The sequence below is a fragment of the Semicossyphus pulcher genome, unplaced genomic scaffold, assembly GCF_022749685.1.
Source record: "Semicossyphus pulcher isolate SPU_LCO1_2020_fin unplaced genomic scaffold, fSemPul1.0.p SCAF_12, whole genome shotgun sequence".
Taxonomy (NCBI): Eukaryota; Metazoa; Chordata; class Actinopteri; order Labriformes; family Labridae; genus Semicossyphus; species Semicossyphus pulcher.
Window position 1 is genome coordinate 27,052,957 of NW_027211626.1, and position 20,425 is coordinate 27,073,381.

The following is a 20,425-nucleotide window of genomic DNA, read 5'->3' on the forward strand; positions in this document are numbered from 1 at the left end:
CTGCAAATTTAAAGACATTGTTCGCCAGTTGCCGGGAACGGCAAGGGACTCAGTCGTGTATGGCCGAATGACTACGCTGCTACGTTACACTGTGACTTCCGCAGCGTACTTTTTACGTCACGTTCTGCCTCATGGGCCCTCCCACATCCAACAGGGAAAAATCTAGCTGTGAGGGATGTGTGGAAGGATAACTCTGGAAAATGTGAGGGGCGGAATGTGAGCTTACAGTCTCTGTGATACGATTAGCTCAGCTAAGCTAAGCTGTTGCACATAAGAGAAAGGTAGCAATACTCTAAACTAACTCCCGGCAACTAAACATAGACATAGCCTTATTCCTAAATTGTTGAACTCTTATTTTAACTTTGGTCAAAAATGTGCTCTGTGGTTAGAGGTCAGTGGTGTAGAAGTTTAAAACTGCAAACCCTGGCTTTTTATCCTCAACAAGAATTGTCAAGGTGCCTTTGAGCAACACTTCAGTGTAAGTGTTGGAGGCAAAAAGACAAAGACTGGATCTGGATGCTGAGGGTGAATGTGTTGGAAAAGAGGCTGACTTTGAGTGCAGTCCTTTCTCTAGTTAACTTTACCTTCATCTATATCTGGGGGGAGACCTCCTACAAACACCTTCCTGGAGTAGCGCTCCATCCTCTCTCCATTCTGGCAGCGGGTCGGCGAGTTCAGGCCCGGGGTCAGAGAGGGGTCACCGTGGCCATCATCGAGGAAACCGTCTTCAAAGGGAAAAAGACAAGAACGACCTGGGAGGAGAGGAAAAGAAGAAGAAGGACACCAGGAAGACAGACGGGGAGGACACAGAGAGTGAAGTGAACAGAGAGGGAGGGTGTGAAAGAAAAGAGTGAATTAAACACATCTGGAAGCTATCAATGAGGCAGACTGAAATCACAGCTCTGACTGAACAAAGGGAGATGATCTGTGAGCTTTTTACATCCTCTCAACATGTAAGGACGTTTTATAAAAGCTACTGTCAAGGGAACATCTTTCAAATACATTGTAACTACATTATATAAAAGCAGCAACTCATAAATCATAAACACCACATGGCAAAAAGTATGTGGACTCCTGTGAACACAACAAAGTTTCTCAGGGCTCAGTTTTTCATAAAGTTTAATCTGGATGTGGAAACGTCAGGATCAGCTGATCGTTGTTACTTTAGTGCCGGCTTTTCGAAGCAACATTTGAACAGTTGAAACAGATCCAGAAACTTTTCAAGATTACTGAATCTGGATTACCTTGGCTGAAAGGCTCAGGCTTTAAAACCTACCGTACTAGATCTTGTTCATGTAAAGAACAAGAAGTAAAATAGGAGGCATGGGGAAACTAAACTAAATGTGTTTTAATTGAAGGGACAAATAAAAGACCCAATAAAACACCAATCGGACCCACAACAAATAGCTAGATAAAAACATAAATAATATGATACATAAATCAGTCCCTCCAGGATTTTGCAAGTTTTTTCTGTGCTTGTAAAATTCCTGATTTTGCAGCAGATTTTTGAAAAAGTTGCGATGCAAATTGTGATCGCTAAACGCTCCAATAAAGCCATCTATTGGCTGAGCTAGCTGTTTACTTTCTGACATCACTTCCAGTCAATTTCAGTGTCAAGATGTAGAATTAAATGTGTAAAAATGTAATAAAACTAAATGAATTTACCATGGAACATTAATTTCTCACTGTGCGGGCCTATTTCAATGCTCTCTATCTGCCCAAAGGAAAATCTACACATTATTTATCACATTTAATCTGTTCCACTTGTTATTTCAGCTGCTGCGCTTGTATAAATCCACTGATAAGAGACGGTGATACTGTCTCACTGTACAAACACTCTTTGAGATCAACACTGACTCACATTTGTAACAGAGCCTCTGGTTGGTGGAAAGTTAACGGAACTAGGAAGTGGCTTACTGATGGGCTAACAGTTTTCAACATGGATAAATAATCACAAGAAAACATTGAGTGTTTTTAGAGTCTCATTAAAGACTTTGTAGTTTGAGGATCAGGAAGCTCCTGAAAGAGAGACGATCACAGCGGAGCCTCGTCAGAGCGGATCAGCTGTCTGTCTGTGTCTGTCTCTCCAATGTTTATACAACAGTGCAGAGATCAATAATTGCCGATGCACATGTCGAGGCCCGTGGGGGAAATGGGTTGACTTGCAGGGATTGGCTGAATTTGCGTGAATTCGCTGAATCGCAACTTCCTGGAGGGACAGCTATATGTTAAACAGACCCAGACCAGAATAATACGCGTGGGTCCCTGGTTGGATCTCGGGTACTATTGTTACTTGTTTTATTGTGTGTTAAAATAAACTTTATTGAATTGCTTAGGGGTTGATGTTGACAGCTATTAAAAAAAACTATGTTTAGGGACAAGATCTCTTTTTGTTGACTGTTGTTAATGTACTGAAAGGATTAAAAGGTACCCTAATGTCGACTTTATCACTGTAATTCTTAAACTAATTAAGTGTAAAGTATAATTTAATGTATAATTTAATGTATAAAGTATACTCTACATGAAACAAAAGTTGCATTTTATGATTAATTCAAAGGTCTTGTTACATTTTGTTCCTGAATCCACCCTTCTGCTGGGTGTGGGATAATCCTGATTCTTTTTAAGGTCTTACTCCTTTTTAATCCTATTACAAGTTATGAACGGCACAAACTGAAGGTTTGATCCAGATCAAAAACAAACCTGGATTACATGTTTAAATCAAATTCAGATTTCACCGGTATATTGTCCTACCAAAATGTTTAAGACTGAATAAAATCTGAATCGTGCACATACTTTTTGCCATGATTCAAATTAAACTACAATCCTGATATCAACTTGTCCTCTTCCTGGTCCTCCTGCATCTTAACCTCATCAGTCATTAACCTTCCTGATCTGTAGGCAACATGCTACGACAACAAGCACCATGCCTGTGGACGTCTGAACAAACCTGTGCAGCAGTGGATTTAGTGGATTTTCTGAAGGTGGCGTTTTAAATGTAACATGTTTGTTTAATGCAGCAGAATCACATTTTTCTGTCCTCATGTTTGACTTGCTGAAACTTTTTTACACACAGTAAACATGAAGGGATTTGATTCAGACATTGTTCAGTGCACTTTTCACCAGGCAGCAGCCATAACACACAACCCCACAGACACTGAACGCTGCTGCGACCTTACAAATGTCACACAGCAGCTTTCCTCCTCGCTGAAGAAAAACAGAATTAGTCAAAAAAAGAGCACGACAAATCAGAGATGAGCCATCATTGCCATTCAGATGATGAGTCACGTCTGAGTCAGCGTTCACCTTCAAGAAACCCTGCAGATTCATTTTGGAAACAATCCAGCCAATCGAGCCTCTGAGAAGGTTCAGGGTTTGTTTTGCAAAGATCAAACGGTGCAAATAAATCATGTTTCTAAAGAACTGCTGCTACTTTTCCTGTGTAATTGGATACTTTTGAAATATAGCAACCGAAATAGAGCCTGTTGAGATGGGATTTTTGAGGGTGGTGCCAATTTTAGAGAGGGAAAAGTTGCCGATGCCAATATCGCAGCCGATACAGTGAACTTTGAGCTGAGTAAAAAAGGCCTTTTTGTGCACTGATTTAACACCAGCCCCTGCTTTCTAAAACAAACAACTTTCTCTTGTTACTCGCACGAGTTTAAACTCAGGATCATTTGTGTTTTTGCTCTTCAAGATACGTCAGAAAACCAAACACCACCGTGTCAGGGTTTATTTAATCACCCACACAGTAACTTTTAGCCAGCATTCGGTTTCACCTGTCCATCTGTCTCTGGTGGGCGGTAGTCTCACTGTACTGGGAAAGTCACACATCAGTTGAAATCTGACTCGAAAGCTGAAAGTAGTATGAAACCAAATCAACAGATTTTGCTGTAATTGTAAAAAATGGGTAAAAAGGACGTCAAAATATCAATATATTGATGCAGATTTGTAAAGAATCAAGCTTTGTCACATCATTCTGCAAGATGAGACCAGCAAAGATCTGTTATTAATTTGTTTTTTGAATGAAGTTTAAATCGATCTCAGGATGGCAGAATAATCTCAATGCTTAAAGGCTTTCACAGACTAGCGTCGAACAAATTCCCCGTTCCAGTCAAACTCATTCAAGTGATTGGAAATCACATTTTTTCCATAAGCTGTCCCTTTTCGAAGGCTCCTTTAGATGCGGCCGTCAAATGTGTCCTCCTTTTCCCGGGCCACAAAGGATCCATCGGGGGCATCCTTCGTGGCCAAATGTATCTCAAGATTAATTGCATGCCAATTCAAATGAGATGTCGGACTCTAAAACGGCCGAGGACTACACTTTAAAGGTAAAAGTTTTTGGTTTCAACTCAATCGAAGAGCTAGTGATGCAAATAAAAAAACGAAAGTGGCCTTGAAACAAATTATCTTTAAAATATTAGGGTAAGTTACGCAACGTTAGTTATGAAAGATTGTTAGGTACCTGTTGCTAGGCAACAAGAGCCGAGTTTGGTGACGCAAGGTTAAGGGTGGGAAGAGCTGGTGGCAAAAACAGGAAATCCTCCGTAGACCAGACTGTCTCTTTCAGTTAGGCCTTAGTGTGTACAAAGGCTATGAATGACTCATCCTCTGTAGGCCGCGTCCTTCGAAGGATGCAGCCCCTGAACTGAGACACAGCTTGTGACTTTGTATGTCATCGCATGAAAAAGGAGCTTTGATTTTGGTTTGAACACAACTTTATACACTGTGTGGACCACCATCTGCTCAGCAGTGATGCTTTGCTGCATGTGCTGCAGACTGTGTTGATCGTGTTGTAAACTACGGAGTCGCTCACCTGGACAGACCATGTGATGACACCGTTTCTAAACCACGTCCAGCATCGTTTTCTGCTCTATATGTTCTGTAAAAAGGTTTTCCCTGATACTGATACATCTGCGTCAGGCCGATAATATTAATCATTCGATGTATCAGTCGGGCTATATTCCCTAATTTGAACCATGCTGTAATGTAATAATGTAATTGCAGGTCGAACACTGACTCAGAGCTGAGAAGAGAAAATTGGCAGACAGGTTTTTTTCCTCTCACCATCATCAAGCAAAACCAGATTCATAGAGACAGATCGAGTTGACCTCTTGCCCCCGTATTGATTAAATACACAACATGGAAAACAGTGTGTCAAAATTAATATGATTTCATTCAATCACAGCACAGATGAAAAGCAGAGATTGACACCACAATAAGACCCCCCCTCAGCCTCGTAGAGAGAGACACGGCCGGCATGGCAAACAGACCCCCCCCCCCCCCAGAGAAAACACACGTTACCTCTTCTGCGGCCATAGCTCCGGGCTGCTTGTCAGCACGGTGGGAGGGGGGAGGAGGAGAGAGACACAGGGAGAGACAGAGGGGTTGGGGCAGGAACAGGGGGAGGAAAGAGATACAGAGACATGGGTTTTGTGGAAATAAACCAAACCAGGAAAATCTCTAAGGAAACAGTGGAACCACAGATGGCCACACCTGAGGCTCGGAAACAGGAGGAGGGGGATTATTACAGCCTGGCACCAGCCCACAGTAAACCTGCTGCACCTGCCCTGGCAACAGATGCATGCAGATGGGAGGGAGGGGGTGCGACAGGTGAGGTTTAGCCACGGAAATGGGCCTAGATTAAGCAACATAATGTGACGCCCCATAACCAGAGAGCATAATGAACCTGGAGCAGCTCGTGTTCGTGCTAATCTTCTGTGAATATTCACAAATGAGGCCATAAAAGCGGAGTTTGTGCAGGACTGCAGGCAGAGCAGGTTAGTCATTATCTTGGCCTGGGTGAAATATTAAAAGTTGGTCACGTATGGCACGACAGGTGCCAGTGGAAACTTCCCACAGGATAAGGAGACGGCATGAGGACGGCAGCAGCCTCTGGGCTCTAAGGAGGGGGCTTATCATGCAGAAAGAAAGGGGGGGCAGGATATGATGTCATGACTCAACTGATCTAAATGTAGGGCAAGGCATAGGTGAGCGTAATCAGCCGGTCACGAGCTAGTACTTATCTTTGCCACATTTTAATGGTCAAAAGTCTGCAGCGACAACAGTGGACGTCACTTTTCTCAGATGAAGTTTATTTGGGCATTCACTTCAATCTCCATGGCAACTAAGCAATTTCCAATGTGATGCAGTTGAAAGCTAAAGAGGAGCTAGAAAGGCCAGACGAGTTTTCATAAGGAGAATCTTCAAGAATATTCTTCTCAAACGTGCACACACTACAGGACACAGTCAACACAGGTTGTCTACTCTTCAGCAGGAACTTGAGCTGAGATTTCACTTTTGATATCTGTCAACAGTAGTATGCTAGTTTGTGTTAGCTAGAATGCTACAATATTAGTGTTGAATGGAAACACAGTCAGTAGCTCCAACTTCTTGTAAGCTTCTGTGTCTCACTGACTACTGTGGTCCCACCCGCAAAGTCGGGCTGCTCAATTAATCAAATTTTAATCTCAATTACGATTTTGGCTTCAAACAAAAAATCGAGTTAAAACGATTATTTTGCTGCACTCGTTTCGCAATGACGCTCTCGTTTTGTCCTGTGATATAAATCTACACATGTTTAAGAAAACGAAAGGGCTCTTGGGCTAGCTAGTTAGCCCGCTAGCTACCTGTTGCTAGGCGACAGGAGCAGTGTTTGGTGACGCAAGGGTAGACCATAGAATCTAATTTCAGTTTGGCTTTAACAGTCTATGCAGGCTACGAACGGAGCATCCTCCGTGGACCGCCTCCTTCGAAGGCTGCAGCCCCTGGATTGGGACACAGCATCAGAGCATTCGGGTGTTGACTGGATCTTTAAACCCTTCAAATTAGCAGATAGTCTGGGCCGAAAACAGGTACAGAATTAGATCCCAGAACAGATTTCTCCGCTCATCAGGAGGGGCAAATCAGTCATAAATGGACAAAAACTTCTGTAGTTTGAGTCTCGTCGTACAGTTATCTCTCAGTTAAGCAAATTAAAGACAATGAGATGGATTCTGGAAACTCTCTGAACTTAAACACTCGATGCTGCTCAAGTTTTAAGTGCGAAAAACATCCCATTGTGTTTTAAATTAGCATCTGAGTATTTCTGGTTTTTGAAAGCAAGCCACAGAGGAGCTAAAATGTGGCTTTGGGCATTTCAACAAGCAGCCGCAGAGGTTATACAGTGCTAAACAGATCCTCCTGCTCCTCTGAAACTATCAGTCACAAAGCAAGCAGACGTGTCGTCTCAAAAACCAATATGGGCCTTCGCATTGTGAGAGGCTCATTGTGTGTCCTGCCCTTCTGGCTTCTCTCTGGGAATATATTGTCTCTGAGCCTCTTCTCCATTGCTATCTTTTCATTAAATAGATCTGGCTCTCCAATCCCCCCCAAAAAACCTGGGCAGCCTCTCTGCAGCTTTGCCCTCTCGCTGTCTGGCCTCGGTGAAAACAAAGCCACCTAGCAACCGGGGCGAAATGAAGAAAGCGTTACCCTGGGATTCCTCTGCGAGACAGAATTCATACAACCCACGAAGGAGAGCTGGAAAGGGAAAGGTGAGGGTTAAGATTAAGCACCAACTTCAACTGTGTGGTGTCTGGGAGAGAGAAAAAATGTCTGAAATGAAACCAGTGATTCCTCTGGGCATGATGAGTTTGATGTCTTCGCTCAGCTCTGCTTCAAAGCTTCAGACGTTTCTACTAAGCTGTCAAGCGAAAAACAGCAATAAATCTGGATAGAGGACCTATGCTCGCTACTCTCTAGCCTTTCTTCTTCACTTCAAGTGCTATCCGGACAAAGTAGAGCCCTCTCAGCGTGAAGCCTCAAAGCTAATGGGACGAAATGAAGTAGAAACACCGAGTAAAACACTTTAAAGCTGAAACCAAAGCTTCCCCTGTCTGCACACATCACAGGCTACAGCCGAGAGAGAGCCAGCTCTGACAGACTTGGAAGATCTGGGCAGATCTGTGCTTGCCTGAGCGTAATCCCATGACACAACAGTTTAACATCAATCGGGGACACGTTCTCCGAGGAAACGGCTGATGAAAGGAGCAAAATGAGGAAGGAGCCTCAGTGTGTCAAGATGTAACGGTAGAAACTGCTACACCGAGAAAGTCTTTCTGCCTTTACCGGTTTCCATACCCTGCAGGCCAACTGAACATGTCCAGGGAGGAAAGTAGGGCTTTCACTGATTTGTCTTTGATCACAAGTCAGTCCAGACATGCTTGATATTTTGCTGAGATTTTAACAAAAAGTTGTAAGGCAATATTGCCCCTTAGCACTGGAAGGCATGGCCGACAGTGGATGTGAAAGATCCTAACAAACCATGCCTGTGATCCGATCTGAAGACCACTCAGAAGTGCCCCGCCTGGAAAACTTTGTGGCATCCATGTAGCAGCGTAGAGGATAAAGACCTGATTTCACTCCTGTCACTGTTGCTCATCTGCTAGCTGGGGGACACTTTGGCCGGGGGGGGATCTAGGCTTACATGTCGGGGTATTTTTGGAAGTGCTATTCTCAGGTCAACTGTGCTTCCCCGAATGCAGAGAAGTCTGTCCGAGTTAATGGTGTCAGGGAATCCAGACTTTAGCAAAGGGTTGGCAGGTGTGCACACAGCATACTGTCATAGGACCCTTTGGTCAGGGGGCGTTTGTTTTTCATGGAAGCACAGCACTGAAATACTTCCCATTCTTCAAGGGGAATTGTGGTATTTGTAACCTTGGCCCCATTTTTACAAAATTTAGGGTCTTAATGGCCCCATAATGATAAGGGGGTGTGACCTCATGACTGACAGCTCTGTTGACATATGGGGCTCCTGCAGCGTTCTGTTCCCGAGTAGCAGAGTAGAGGAGGAACCGCGAGAGACGTAACTAACACTAACACTACAGTCATTTAATTTTCCGTGAATATCTGCCTCAGACCAACACAAGAAGCTGTTCTGCGTCGACATGTGGGATCTTTGCCGTTTCTTTCCCGGTAAGTTAAATGTGTGTTTTAGTTAGGGGAAGGGGCGGGACATAATATGGCCCAGATTTTAAAATCCTGGAACTCCCCTTGACTTCTGTGAAAAACAGAAAACAGCTGCAACATTTTCATTAATAAAACCGAAACGATTCTGATGAACTCCACGTGGTAAAGAGGATAATAAAATGTTACTTACTGTTCAGTGGCATGATGTGGTCTGCTCCAGGATGGTGGAAGTTGAGGCCCATGCGCCCTGTCGAGGAAAAACACAAAGATCTCACAAAAGAGGGAAAACATGGAAATCACTGATAAACCTTGTTGACAGACATGTATTAAAAACCTTTCATTCTACTGAGGGCGGTGGGAAATGCCAGCCATGATGAAATGAATCAACAAATGTACCCGACGTGATTGAATGGAAAAAAGACGACCACAGAACACAGATGTGAAAATGAGGTGGCATTCCTTTGTTGTCACACATCGCACAAACACACACACGATAACAACAGCAGCTCTGAGTATTCATCAGAGCGTAGCGGTCTGCTATGATGTGCTACGAGGGCCCATCTGTCGTGAACAGAGGGTGTAAATAAAAGTGTTCCTGGTTCTCTGTCTCCGTCACCCTATTCGTACACGTCACAACAAGACAAATACACTTAAGTTGAGGCAGAAATAACCTACCTGCTTTAGCACAAAATATTGCTGTCTCACTGTCAACATCATTTGCAGTTGCAGCCACAGAGGCACGCCCTTTATCCCTAACCACTTCAAATTAGGGCCCTCTGTTAAAATACGCCTACACCCGCTTTTTACTCAACACACAGCGAGCAAGCAGCCTACCTAAAGTCAGAGAGACAGAAGGTGAAGCAACATTTGCTCTGGGATCTAAATCGATATTAGGCAAATAACACAGCCTATCTGAGCTTGCCTTTCCTGTGTTAACGTTTAATATCATTTAAACAACCGCTTTGGGTATCTTGTGCATGTTTCCCCACATGCAGCGTGGACTTTGGGACACTGTCTGGCTGCATGTTGCAAGCTGCCATAGAGCAAACAAGTCAAAAGTTTCAAATTTGTCCACAGAAGACAGACAGTGGCGACAGCGAGGGGGCCTCTTCCTGGCTCGCAAACAAGAGTGGAACTAGCAGTTAGACCAGTGTTGCCAGATCTTGTAGGGAGAAACAAGCAACAAAGGAAGAAATCTACAGAGGGAGGAAAAAGTTCAAACAGACTCTTCAAATGTTTATAACTGTGGGAACACTCTGATACAGTGATTCGGAAAGACTGCACACATCAGAGAACGACTAAATATGTATTATAGAAGTCAACTATTAATTGTCTATCTAAAACGACATATTTACACATTTAAAACTATCTATTTATATGTATCTATGTACAGGAATGACAACAAGTAAGGAGCGTCAACATTACCAGTGAAACTCACTACGTGTCAGTGCGTCTGTTGCAGGAAGAGCCTTACATAGTGATTATTCCCTCTGGAATGCATTGGAATAATTACAGTGAAATACACAGTTTTTTTAATATAATGTTCTGTATGAGTGGCTGCATTAGCAGCTAGTCCTCTTACAGAAACAAAGGCACCAAGAGGGTCTGAAAAGTCGCCTAATGTTGTTAGAGAAATAGGTGAAGGGGGGAAAGGATGTGGATGGTCTTGTGGCAGGACAGATCCAGCATTTTAATAACAGGTGAAGCTGAGGGAGACAGGGGACATACAGGGAGCAACTAGCACAAAAAAACGCAGCCCGCAACTACCAATTTGTAAGCAACTACCAAATAACAAGAAACCTTCAGTGGGGTAATTTGGCAACCCTGAGTTAGACCTTGACAAAAACTAGACAGGCTGGGTAGGGGGCTGCCACCCTGCAGCTCCACAGATGGAGATTTACACACTCTTCCCAGCCTGTCAGGATCGAGGCAACAGTTGGGCTCTGAGGCACATGGAGTGTGGGAAGCACATACATTCGCACGCATGTTTGTCACGTTCTCTTTGCTCTTTCGCAATATGTTACCACTAATAGGTGAAGATTTTGTTTACGTGCACTTGAGAGGGAGGAACAGATATCCTTTTACCTGTCTTACACCGTCACACCAGGCTTTGTCAAGTTCAAGAGCCATGCTAGGTAGCTGCATGGAGTCGAGTATATTTATTGGCGAATGCATGGGTGGTCTATTTGTAAGTCCTCCAACTAAATTACAGGGTTTAGGCCCAAATGTTTGAATGGCAGAAGTGTCCTTAAGAGAGAGAGTCCTTTATGCTTTGTTCACACCAAAAGTGAGGCAAAGTTTGATGGTAAAGCTCCACCCAAAAATATTTGCCAGATATGTCTTAACCATGGTATTAACACTAAACCATGTGATTTCAGGGTTTGCATCATCAATCGGAGGCTCGCGCAGCTCAGGTGATTTCACCACCTTCTCCAAGACCTGCGTTACCAGCTTCTTGAGGCTGACCAGGGCCCAGTTTGATGAGCTGTTAGCTCGGATGAGTACCAGGATTTCTCTGATGGGCAGCAACTACCGACGTTCTGTTTGAGCTGTGGAGGGACCGTCCATCGGTCTCCAGTAAGTTGCAGTTTAACTGTATCTAGAGAGACAAACGGCAGCTGAAATCTGGTTTGCTACAGCGCTTTAAACCCAAATAAACAGATTTTGTTGTGATCAAATTTCAATAAATGTGTTAAAAGAATGCCAAAATAACTACATGAAGGTGCAGACTTGAAAGTCTAAATAATGCATTTTTTGTTGTGTATAAGACAAGACGTGCAAAGGAATTTTAAATTGCTTGTTTTTGTAATAGAGTTTGGTTCGACCCTATCTTCATTTCCGGTCTTCAGTAGAATCTCAACGCTGATCAGCCTCTTTGACCCAGTACTTCTGCATGTGGTTGAGCAAAGAAATAAGAAGATAAACAAAGTACTTTCCAAACAAGCTAGGAGCTAGTATGCTCTGTTGAACAATTAACATCTAAGCTTTGACCTGTTGATAGGAGGACAAAAGTCACAACAAACGCTGCGGTCTGTTCTTGCCTTTCCAGCTACACGAGTCATTTTGGGTGAACGAGGGGGACAGTTGTCCTCCTGGAGATGAAAATAGCTCTGGGCCTGTGCCATCTGCTTCCCCCAGGAGTCGAGTGGCAGGGCCTCAGGGGCCCCTGAGTTTCTGCTGCTGCAATTCTGGTGACATTTCCTCACAGAGCGCCGGAGCTATTCTCGACCTCCCCATGATGGAAGCACAGCAGCCCAGACACTCAGGAGACACACTGTCCGCTACCTTAGGCACAGATACAACCATACCTTCACGCACAAGAGAATCTTCGGCCTGGACAGCATCCCCCTGCTGCTGCTTTGGCAGATATTGGGATAAATTGTGGGGGATGGATTAGCTGGACATAGCCGGTGGCTTTTAATTTGGGATCTGGCTCTTCTAAAGGTCGCTCTGCAGTTGTAATTTTGGGGGATCATGAGCCCTCTCAGAGAATAAAAGCCCCACTCCAGGGTATTCTGTCATTTTAATGAAATTTAAAGTATTTCTGAGTCATCTCCTGACAATGTTGATAATCCAAAAACTTGACCAGAAATGTATTTGAGAAGAAGAGACACTTTGTCCTCAAAGTTAAAAATCTGAGCTGTTTCAAAAAGAGACGATGATGTTTGACTGTAGATTGATTGTTGTTGTTTGTTTGATTGTAGTGGAAGCTGTGAGTCAAATGTCATCCTTCAAGCTTGCACAGGTTTACTGTCATGACCTGAAGTTGATGTTGGGTCTGGCTCAAAGTTGAAGAGCATTACTTATAACTGTACACAAAAACAACGGTATTAACTGATGGTGGAGACACTGGATCATGTTTAATGGATAAAATGTTTCTTTGCTTTGATGTCCTCCGGCTGCTGGGTCGAAGATCTCTGTGATGACTGACAGATTGGTTACTTGTTGCTATTAACATGAACTATTAACTATTAACATTTACTAAGTAGTTAGCTCTGTTAGTGGCTGGACTGGAAGCTCAGAGCACTGGGGGAGTGTAAGTGTTATCATCCCAATTGCAAAGGAGTTTTGAACCAGGGCATGCTGGCAGGGCACGGCCACGAAATGGCCTTTCTTTAAATATAGGATCATATATAGGATAATTAGAAATATAAAGTGTATCAATGTTTATTACACGGCTGTGTTAAATATTTGATTCTGATTGGTTAATTACGGCATTCTGAGGTCTGCTATTTCTCAATAACAGACTGTTGCTATGAAGAACAGACCGTTGCTAGGGATTCCGCTATAATAACACAATCCGGAGGACTAACTCTAGTCATATCAATCCGCCGAAAGAAGTCCAGAAAATGTAAAATCGGTCTGTTTACAGACGGGAAGAAAAGAAAAGAGACAAAAACAGTAGAGAGAAAGCAATAAAGGTTAAACGATGCAAAAACTGAAGCTATGACAGAGAGATCTACAAAACTGAAGACGGCACATGAAGTAAACATTAAACAGAACACAGGACGGGATACGGCGGTGTTTATAAAGACGGTGAACGGAAAAGAAAATGTCAACAGACTCTGACAGTGACGAGACAGAAAACCTCATCCAGGTACTGCACTGATTCCTGCGGTCTTGTTCACCGTCTCTGACTTCGCCATCAGAAGAAATGTTTTCTTTTAATGTGAGTAAAAACAGCTAGCTTAGCTCATTTTAAGAAGGCCACAGAGTTAACCGTTGCTATGGACGCAGCTCTGACTGCGAGTCTAACAGACTATTTTTAAATGGAAATATAATAAATACATTTTAAATTCAAATGAATGAAATAATTTCTGAATCAAATTATTGATTGATTTCGTTAGTGTGTTAGTGTGATACGACCACTTCAGGGTGAGACAAGATTCCTCTGCTTCGCATTGGGGTTCCAACAACCTGCTCACTATACATTATCTTTCACTAATCAACAGCCAAAAACCATCATCTTCCGACTTAACTAGCTAGTCAGTGATACTGATAAACAACCCATTCTATTATCACAGATGCAGAGTGACGACAGGGCTGTGCCCTTTGGTCTAAATTAACTGACTATCTGAGTGCTGTGCTCTCAGTACACAATTCAATTCTCACTGGATCCCCTCCGCCTGTGTCTCACCTACCCCCTCTATAACATATTACAGCACATATTCGAACCCCCAAAAACACTTGTAGGAGAAAGCCCCAACAGGAGTCATAAGAGGAGAATGGATGTGCCAACAGCAAGGTGTGGAAAAAACACCACTCAGCAGGATGCCTCAAAGCTCCGTACTCCTTCTTGCTGACTACTGCCAAAGAAACCTTCAATTACCAACACTGCACTGGCAAAAAGCGGGTAGAAAGAAGATGACAATCCCCACCTCAGGGCAAGTGTTGGCACACAGCCGACGAATGACTAAAGCTTGGGAAGGATGGATGGCTCTGTAAGAAATCCCCATGAGTGTTCTGTGTGTCTCCGTCTGTCTTCTCCTTCAGAAGAGTTCAAGCTGAACCCAACGACCCCCGACAAGACGGGCCAAAGTCCCCTCAGGTTTTAAGCCATAACATTTAAAACTGGAAGAAATTATGCACAATATAAACACAGATTGTTTTAGCATATTTCTGTTAGTAAATCCCCATTGGTGCCAACCGCCCACTGTTATTTAATACTCATAATCATAAAACTATTAAATGCCTTTCATATAATAATAGAGGATTTCCACAATCCAGTTAAGCCTGATGCACAACTTGGCAGTGATATTAATGCTCTCAATAACACTTCATGGTTTGTGAGATCTGCAAAAGCCAGGATTTTAATAAGACTGAACAAGCCCAGACTTGTTTGGTTGCCTGGACTGGATTAGCTCAGTCATGCTTGCACGAGTCATGAATTTCCACCATAACAAAACACCCTGACGGTGTTGTTTATTGGAAGCATGGTGCTAAAATTCAACCTTTAACACATCATCTTATCTCTGCACAGTCATTACTGGCTGTTTAAAGTGCAGGGCATCCCTCTGAGATCATCTCAAGTGTGTTAAGGGTTGAAAAGTTGAGAGGTCAAGTCCAGCTTGTCGGCCAAACTTCAGTATGACCAGAGTGTTTGAAGCATTGACCTTTGACCTCAGGTTAAGCTGGGTGAGCCCCCTGTGACCCCGAACAAAGAGTAAAGTTCACACAGTTCAAGTTCGCCTCCAAACAGCCGTGCTCTTTTAGAACATAATTCAGACGCTAAATATTAAAGTCAACAACTTTCTAAAGCTTTATTTCTAACTTTTACACCACTTTATTTCTGCAGTGGTGTAAAGACAACAGCTATCACTTGTATATCACCTGACCTGTACTGCACCTGTAACTCTTGTTTTCCTCCTGATAAAAGCTGCTGTGTGTGTCAGCTCTTATCCACTGACCGATGCTCCTGTCAACAAGCGCACAAAGTCAAACAGCACCAGTGTTTGCCTCCCCCGACTACTGACTTCAATTATAGCAGACACTTTCTGTTACAACATTATACCTCATACATCATGGCTGACGCCCCACAGCCGGCAAAATCAACAAAGAACTGCTTGTGGAAAGCTTAAGTAATTCGTATTTTTCAGAGCAAATTAGTTTATTTCAATGATCCAGAGAAATATTAATGGACAAAAACGTCTATAAAATTGATTCTTGAGAAAGATTATTAATACTGGAGCTCCTCATTCCACTCTTCTGTAATCCTTCAGATCCTTCAGAAGGGAAAAATGCCTACAGTGCATAAGCCTATACTGTATGCACACATATGGACAGGGGTACATTTAAGGGTCCAGGTTTGGTGGTTTGAAAATGCTGGGCTAAACAGATAATTTAATTAACAGACTTTAAAAAAAGTATGTCATAAAGAAAAGTCTGTTTTACTTTTGGTCTAAATTTCTAAAGTGCTCACACACAGAGAGAAAAGCAAATCGTAATTGATGCACGAGTAACATCATGTGAGTCAGACCAGAGAAACACTGTAGGCGGGGTTTGATCCACACACAGCTTTAATGAGGACTTCAGGGACTTACTCTTTAGAAGATCTCAATGGTTAGTGTGTGGAGAGTGTGTGTTTGGGGGGGAGTGTCAAGTCTGAGGAGTCGTCTTTTCAAAGACTACTACGACAGTCTGAGAGAGTGTGTGAGGTGAGACTGCTTTGCATGGAATGTCACAGTTGATTTACATGTCAGGAGCATGTGTGTGTGTGTGTGTGTGTGTGTGTGTGTGTGTGTGTGTGTGTGTGTGAGGATACGGCTGGCAGCAGCGGTGTTGTCAAACTGGTGGTGTTTTTCCAGGCCAAAGGGGAGAATCTCTGGAGTGTTTGTGTTTTTGTGGGGGGGTCGGGTGCCTGGCGCTCCACACGTGAGCTCAGCTGACCCAGTTCAGGAACTACATGCAGACCAGAAAGGGCCTGTTTGTTCAGACGTCCCCCTGCTCCCGCTCCCCTCACTTAGACGTGCAGAAGTTTTCACAAAGTTTGAGAGGACTGCGAGACTAAAATGTCTCTCCCACAAACACTGACTCCTTTTCTGCCTGTTGAATCGAGACGCCCTCACCTTCCTCCTGTAAGAGAGAGTTGGGTGTTCGTCGGGTCACTTCACACTCTCTTTATGAGATTCCTGTTTCGCAAAATGCTTCTTCTTAAAAAAGCACACACGCACACACACTGAAACAAGGACTCATAAAACAACTATTCTGGTCACAATGAGAAGTATGCCAGACATGCCTGTGATGGGATGGATGTGGGTGGGACACATGCAGTTGGGAATGCAAAACTGGGCTGTCTGTGTTAATTAGTTTTAACTGGTGATCCTCGGGGGGGGCGGATCGTTTCTATTTATCCTCAGAGTGGGATGTCAGTCTCACTACACGGATACTGACTTAGCTACAAGACTTTAAAAACATGTTTGCCTAAGTTTCACACAGGTAATACTGACCTAGATCTGTTAAAGGTAACACCCAACAACAACAGAGATAAGTGGAAGCTGGCCTTAAAACAACATCTGAACAAGACCTCTGATTCAAACAGAAATGAGATGTGTTCTGTGGTTCAGGAGACGTCTGCACCTCCACCTTTTAAAAAGGCTCAACACAACAACATGCCTCAGACTTGTAGGGGCTGGGTATTAAGACTCTCCCCCCAGGTAAGAGTACAATTCAACTGCTGTGTAATTCAACAGGGCTGCCTCATAAAAGTCATCGCTTCATGTCATCAGGACTGGAAGACCTTGAGTCAGGTTGCAATTTGCAGAGATGTGGACTTGAGACTTGGGCTCGTGACTTGAGACTCGACTTGGACTTGAGGCCTGGTGACTCGGATGACTTGCGTGTGTTCATTAGTTTGAATTTTAGCTGTTAAATATAAAATGATCAAATTCAATGTTGTCAAGTTTCTGTCTAACTGTATGTACGCAGCGCAAGCTGGGAATCATGATTGGACGACTCAAAAAGTTCCTGGTATGTGATTGTCATGATTGGATGACTGGCTGTCAGTCAAACTCCTCGCTATGGCGACACGCAACATCAAAGCCCCCAAAGAGAAGCCTCATCAGTCGTACTCGTTACTACTCGATACGGTCTCAGAGCAGACCATCGTCATGGCTGCGTCTGTGCCAAGATAACACAGATACAATTCATTGTCATACTTTTTGAACAGGTTATATAAACTGGCCAATAATATCATCATTTGACGGGCTGCTACCTTGTCTTTTCTCAGTATAAAGACCGGGTACTACAGGTAAGAGTGCTGCATCTTGAGTGTAAAAAAAGTGACTTGACTCGGGACTTGACTTGCCTTCGGACTGGACTTGACATAACCTGTGACTTGACTTGACTTGACTTGCCCAAGAAAAAATGACTCGAGACTTGCTTGAGATTTGGACCAAATGACTTGAGACTTACTTAGGACTTGGGCAATTTGTCAGCTGAATCTCTGCACTTTTGTTTTTATTTTGCAGCATCATTGTACAGAAAGGAACAAGAACATGGCAGTCTTTACAAACAGACTTTTAATATTCAATGCTCAAAAGGTTTTCTCAGAGACCTAATGATATCGGAGTTCCCCTTCAAAGGGACCTCTGAATTAGAACCACTACCTTCACATTAAAAATCTTTGCATCTCCTGTGCTCTAAGAGGGACACAGGAAGTCAGGAGAGGCTGATCTGAGGCGACTTATTCTCCTAAAAACAAAGAAAACTGTTTTCTCTAACATGCTATGAAAGGGCTTTGGGGGCTGCGAGCCGTGCTGCTGCTAACTGAGGCTAACTCACTGACTAAAATCCTTCATCTGGTTAAACCACATTTCAAGCCATGTATTGATAAACTACGACAGCATCCAGGTAACACTTTGTTTGGCTGATCTCAACTATGGCCACATTAACCACTACATTACAGTCCTGTACAACACTACACATTATGACACAGAAATACTTTTTAACAGTGACGGTCCTGCTCAGGTAATACAGTTAGAGAACACACAGGGTGTGTGATGTCACAAGCTACATGGGGTCCTTTGTCCAGTTTGATGGAGTCAGACTAAAAGGACATGTTATGACGCTATTTGCCTTACTGGCCATTGGATTTAGTCTCACCCCCTCCAATACAAAATAATAGGATAGGCCAATCAGCTGTCAATAAAAAAGATGATGCTCCTGGTAACTTTGTCAACGTCTGAACCGAACCAATCACAGCAATGTTGCAGCAACCTCCATCGACAGGCTGTGCTAGTTAAACTGTGCGCCAGTTGAGCTAAAGTGAGGAGTTCGGTGCTATTAGCAAGCCTTCTTAGCCATGTTTATGATGGACGATGAAGGTGGCCACGCTAAGAAAAAGCAGAAAACATACTATTTCCACGGTGAGTGGGAAAGCCAGTTTTTATTCATGAATGTGAAGGACAAATGTGTGTGCCTACGTTTCAGTTGACGAAAGAAGCAACGTGGAGCGCCACCGCACTCAAGTAAACGGTAACTTTGCAAGGGCATTCCCTGCTGGCAGCACGCTACAAACTGAGAAGGTGAATGAGCTGAAGGTAACAATCAAAAAACAGCAATCTCCATCACCCAGCTGACGAAGAAGGCCAACGCGGCAACGGAGGCAAAGTGGGGCAGATCCTAACACATGAACATCCTGATCTGAAAGGTAAGCTTTGGGTTTGATACGTTATGTGAATAAACGTAAGCGATGTGATGCGTGTAGCTCTCGGATGAAAAAAGGTTGGAGACCCCTTTACTAGAGGAGCCTCTTTCACCCAAAAAGAGACGGGGCCGCGATTTAAGAGAGACGTACCTGGATGTGTTGTTCTCATCTTTAGGTACAACATGAGACTCATGTAGGCTGCTAACAGTAAAAAGAACAAATAGTTGAAGCTTTGTATCGAAATCTGATGCGACCGACAACTTCTGCTTTGGGCACAGCCCTAAAATTCAATACTGAATCAATATTGTGAGGTAAATCTATATGTAGGGCGTCCTTGAGACAACATGTTCCCTACTGGGTTTGTTGTGTGACATGTTGGAGCAAAAGAAAAAGTTGTGATCTAAATCCTGGGGATGTAAAAAGCACCAGCAGCCATGTTTTTATTCAACAGATTATTACAGCAGAGCAGGCTCGTCTCAGACAGTGAGTAGGTGCACACACAGGGCGGAGCTACTCTGTGGTTGGCACTGTAGCTTACTGCAGCCCCACGCTGCCTACGACAGGGGTAAACAAGGGAAGAGAGACAGCAGGAATGCACACCACTGCCCATGTTAGAAGCCTCTCTGTTTCCTGTGTATCTCCTCTGCCTCTGCTGCTGTTATTAATAAACAATCAGCAGTAAAGTCCTGCAGGACGTCACCACACCTTTCCAGCGTGGCTAGGCCGGGGGCAGTCGATGCTGTAACTCTGCTCTCCCAGCGCACGACTGGGAAAACAGAATCCACGCATGAGAAGCGACATGCTCTGATCGTTATAGACCCCTCCCACCAGTCTTTCCATTGTTAAGATGGGAGGATAGGGGAGCACATAAATCCTACACCCATCCTGACAGGGCCCCAACTGGGAGGCTGGATCCAAAGTTTTTACAACACACACGTGACCTGAGCTACAAAAATATTGGCTTAGATGGCCTGACATACATCGGATGGCCTTACAAGGGTGTGGAGAGAGATATCCTCAGTGTTTTCATGATTTCATAAACTCTATTCCCTCCAGGAGACATTTCACAGGGTTACTTAAAGCACCGACATGGTCTCCAAGCTATGACTAGTCATGTCTGAGCACACTATCACACATGTTAGGGCTGGATGATATGGTACAAATATGATGAAAACATTTATCACAGTATTAAGTGGATAACGCTGCCTGTTTGAGGAGTACCATGATAATGAGGGAGCCAGGCGGTCCCTTAGTTAAACTTCAGAATATCGTTTATTTACATGCGCTAAAGGTGTCTATCAAACATTTTTTATTTTATATTTTAAAGTAAAGATT

At 43.5% G+C, this 20,425-nt stretch overlaps 1 protein-coding gene across 4 annotated transcripts in view; it reads right to left on the minus strand.

The window, feature by feature from the left end:
* Positions 1–20,425, minus strand: part of cpeb3 (cytoplasmic polyadenylation element binding protein 3) — a 56,039-nt gene that overhangs the window by 20,758 nt on the left and 14,856 nt on the right. For all 4 annotated transcript variants that reach the window (XM_069658956.1, XM_069658955.1, XM_069658953.1 and 1 more), the window contains 3 exons: positions 9,137–9,193; positions 5,302–5,325; positions 585–752 (listed from right to left, as the gene is read on the minus strand). In XM_069658956.1, the coding sequence (XP_069515057.1) occupies positions 585–752; positions 5,302–5,325; positions 9,137–9,193 (249 nt within the window). The remainder of the gene's footprint in view (positions 1–584; positions 753–5,301; positions 5,326–9,136; positions 9,194–20,425) is intronic.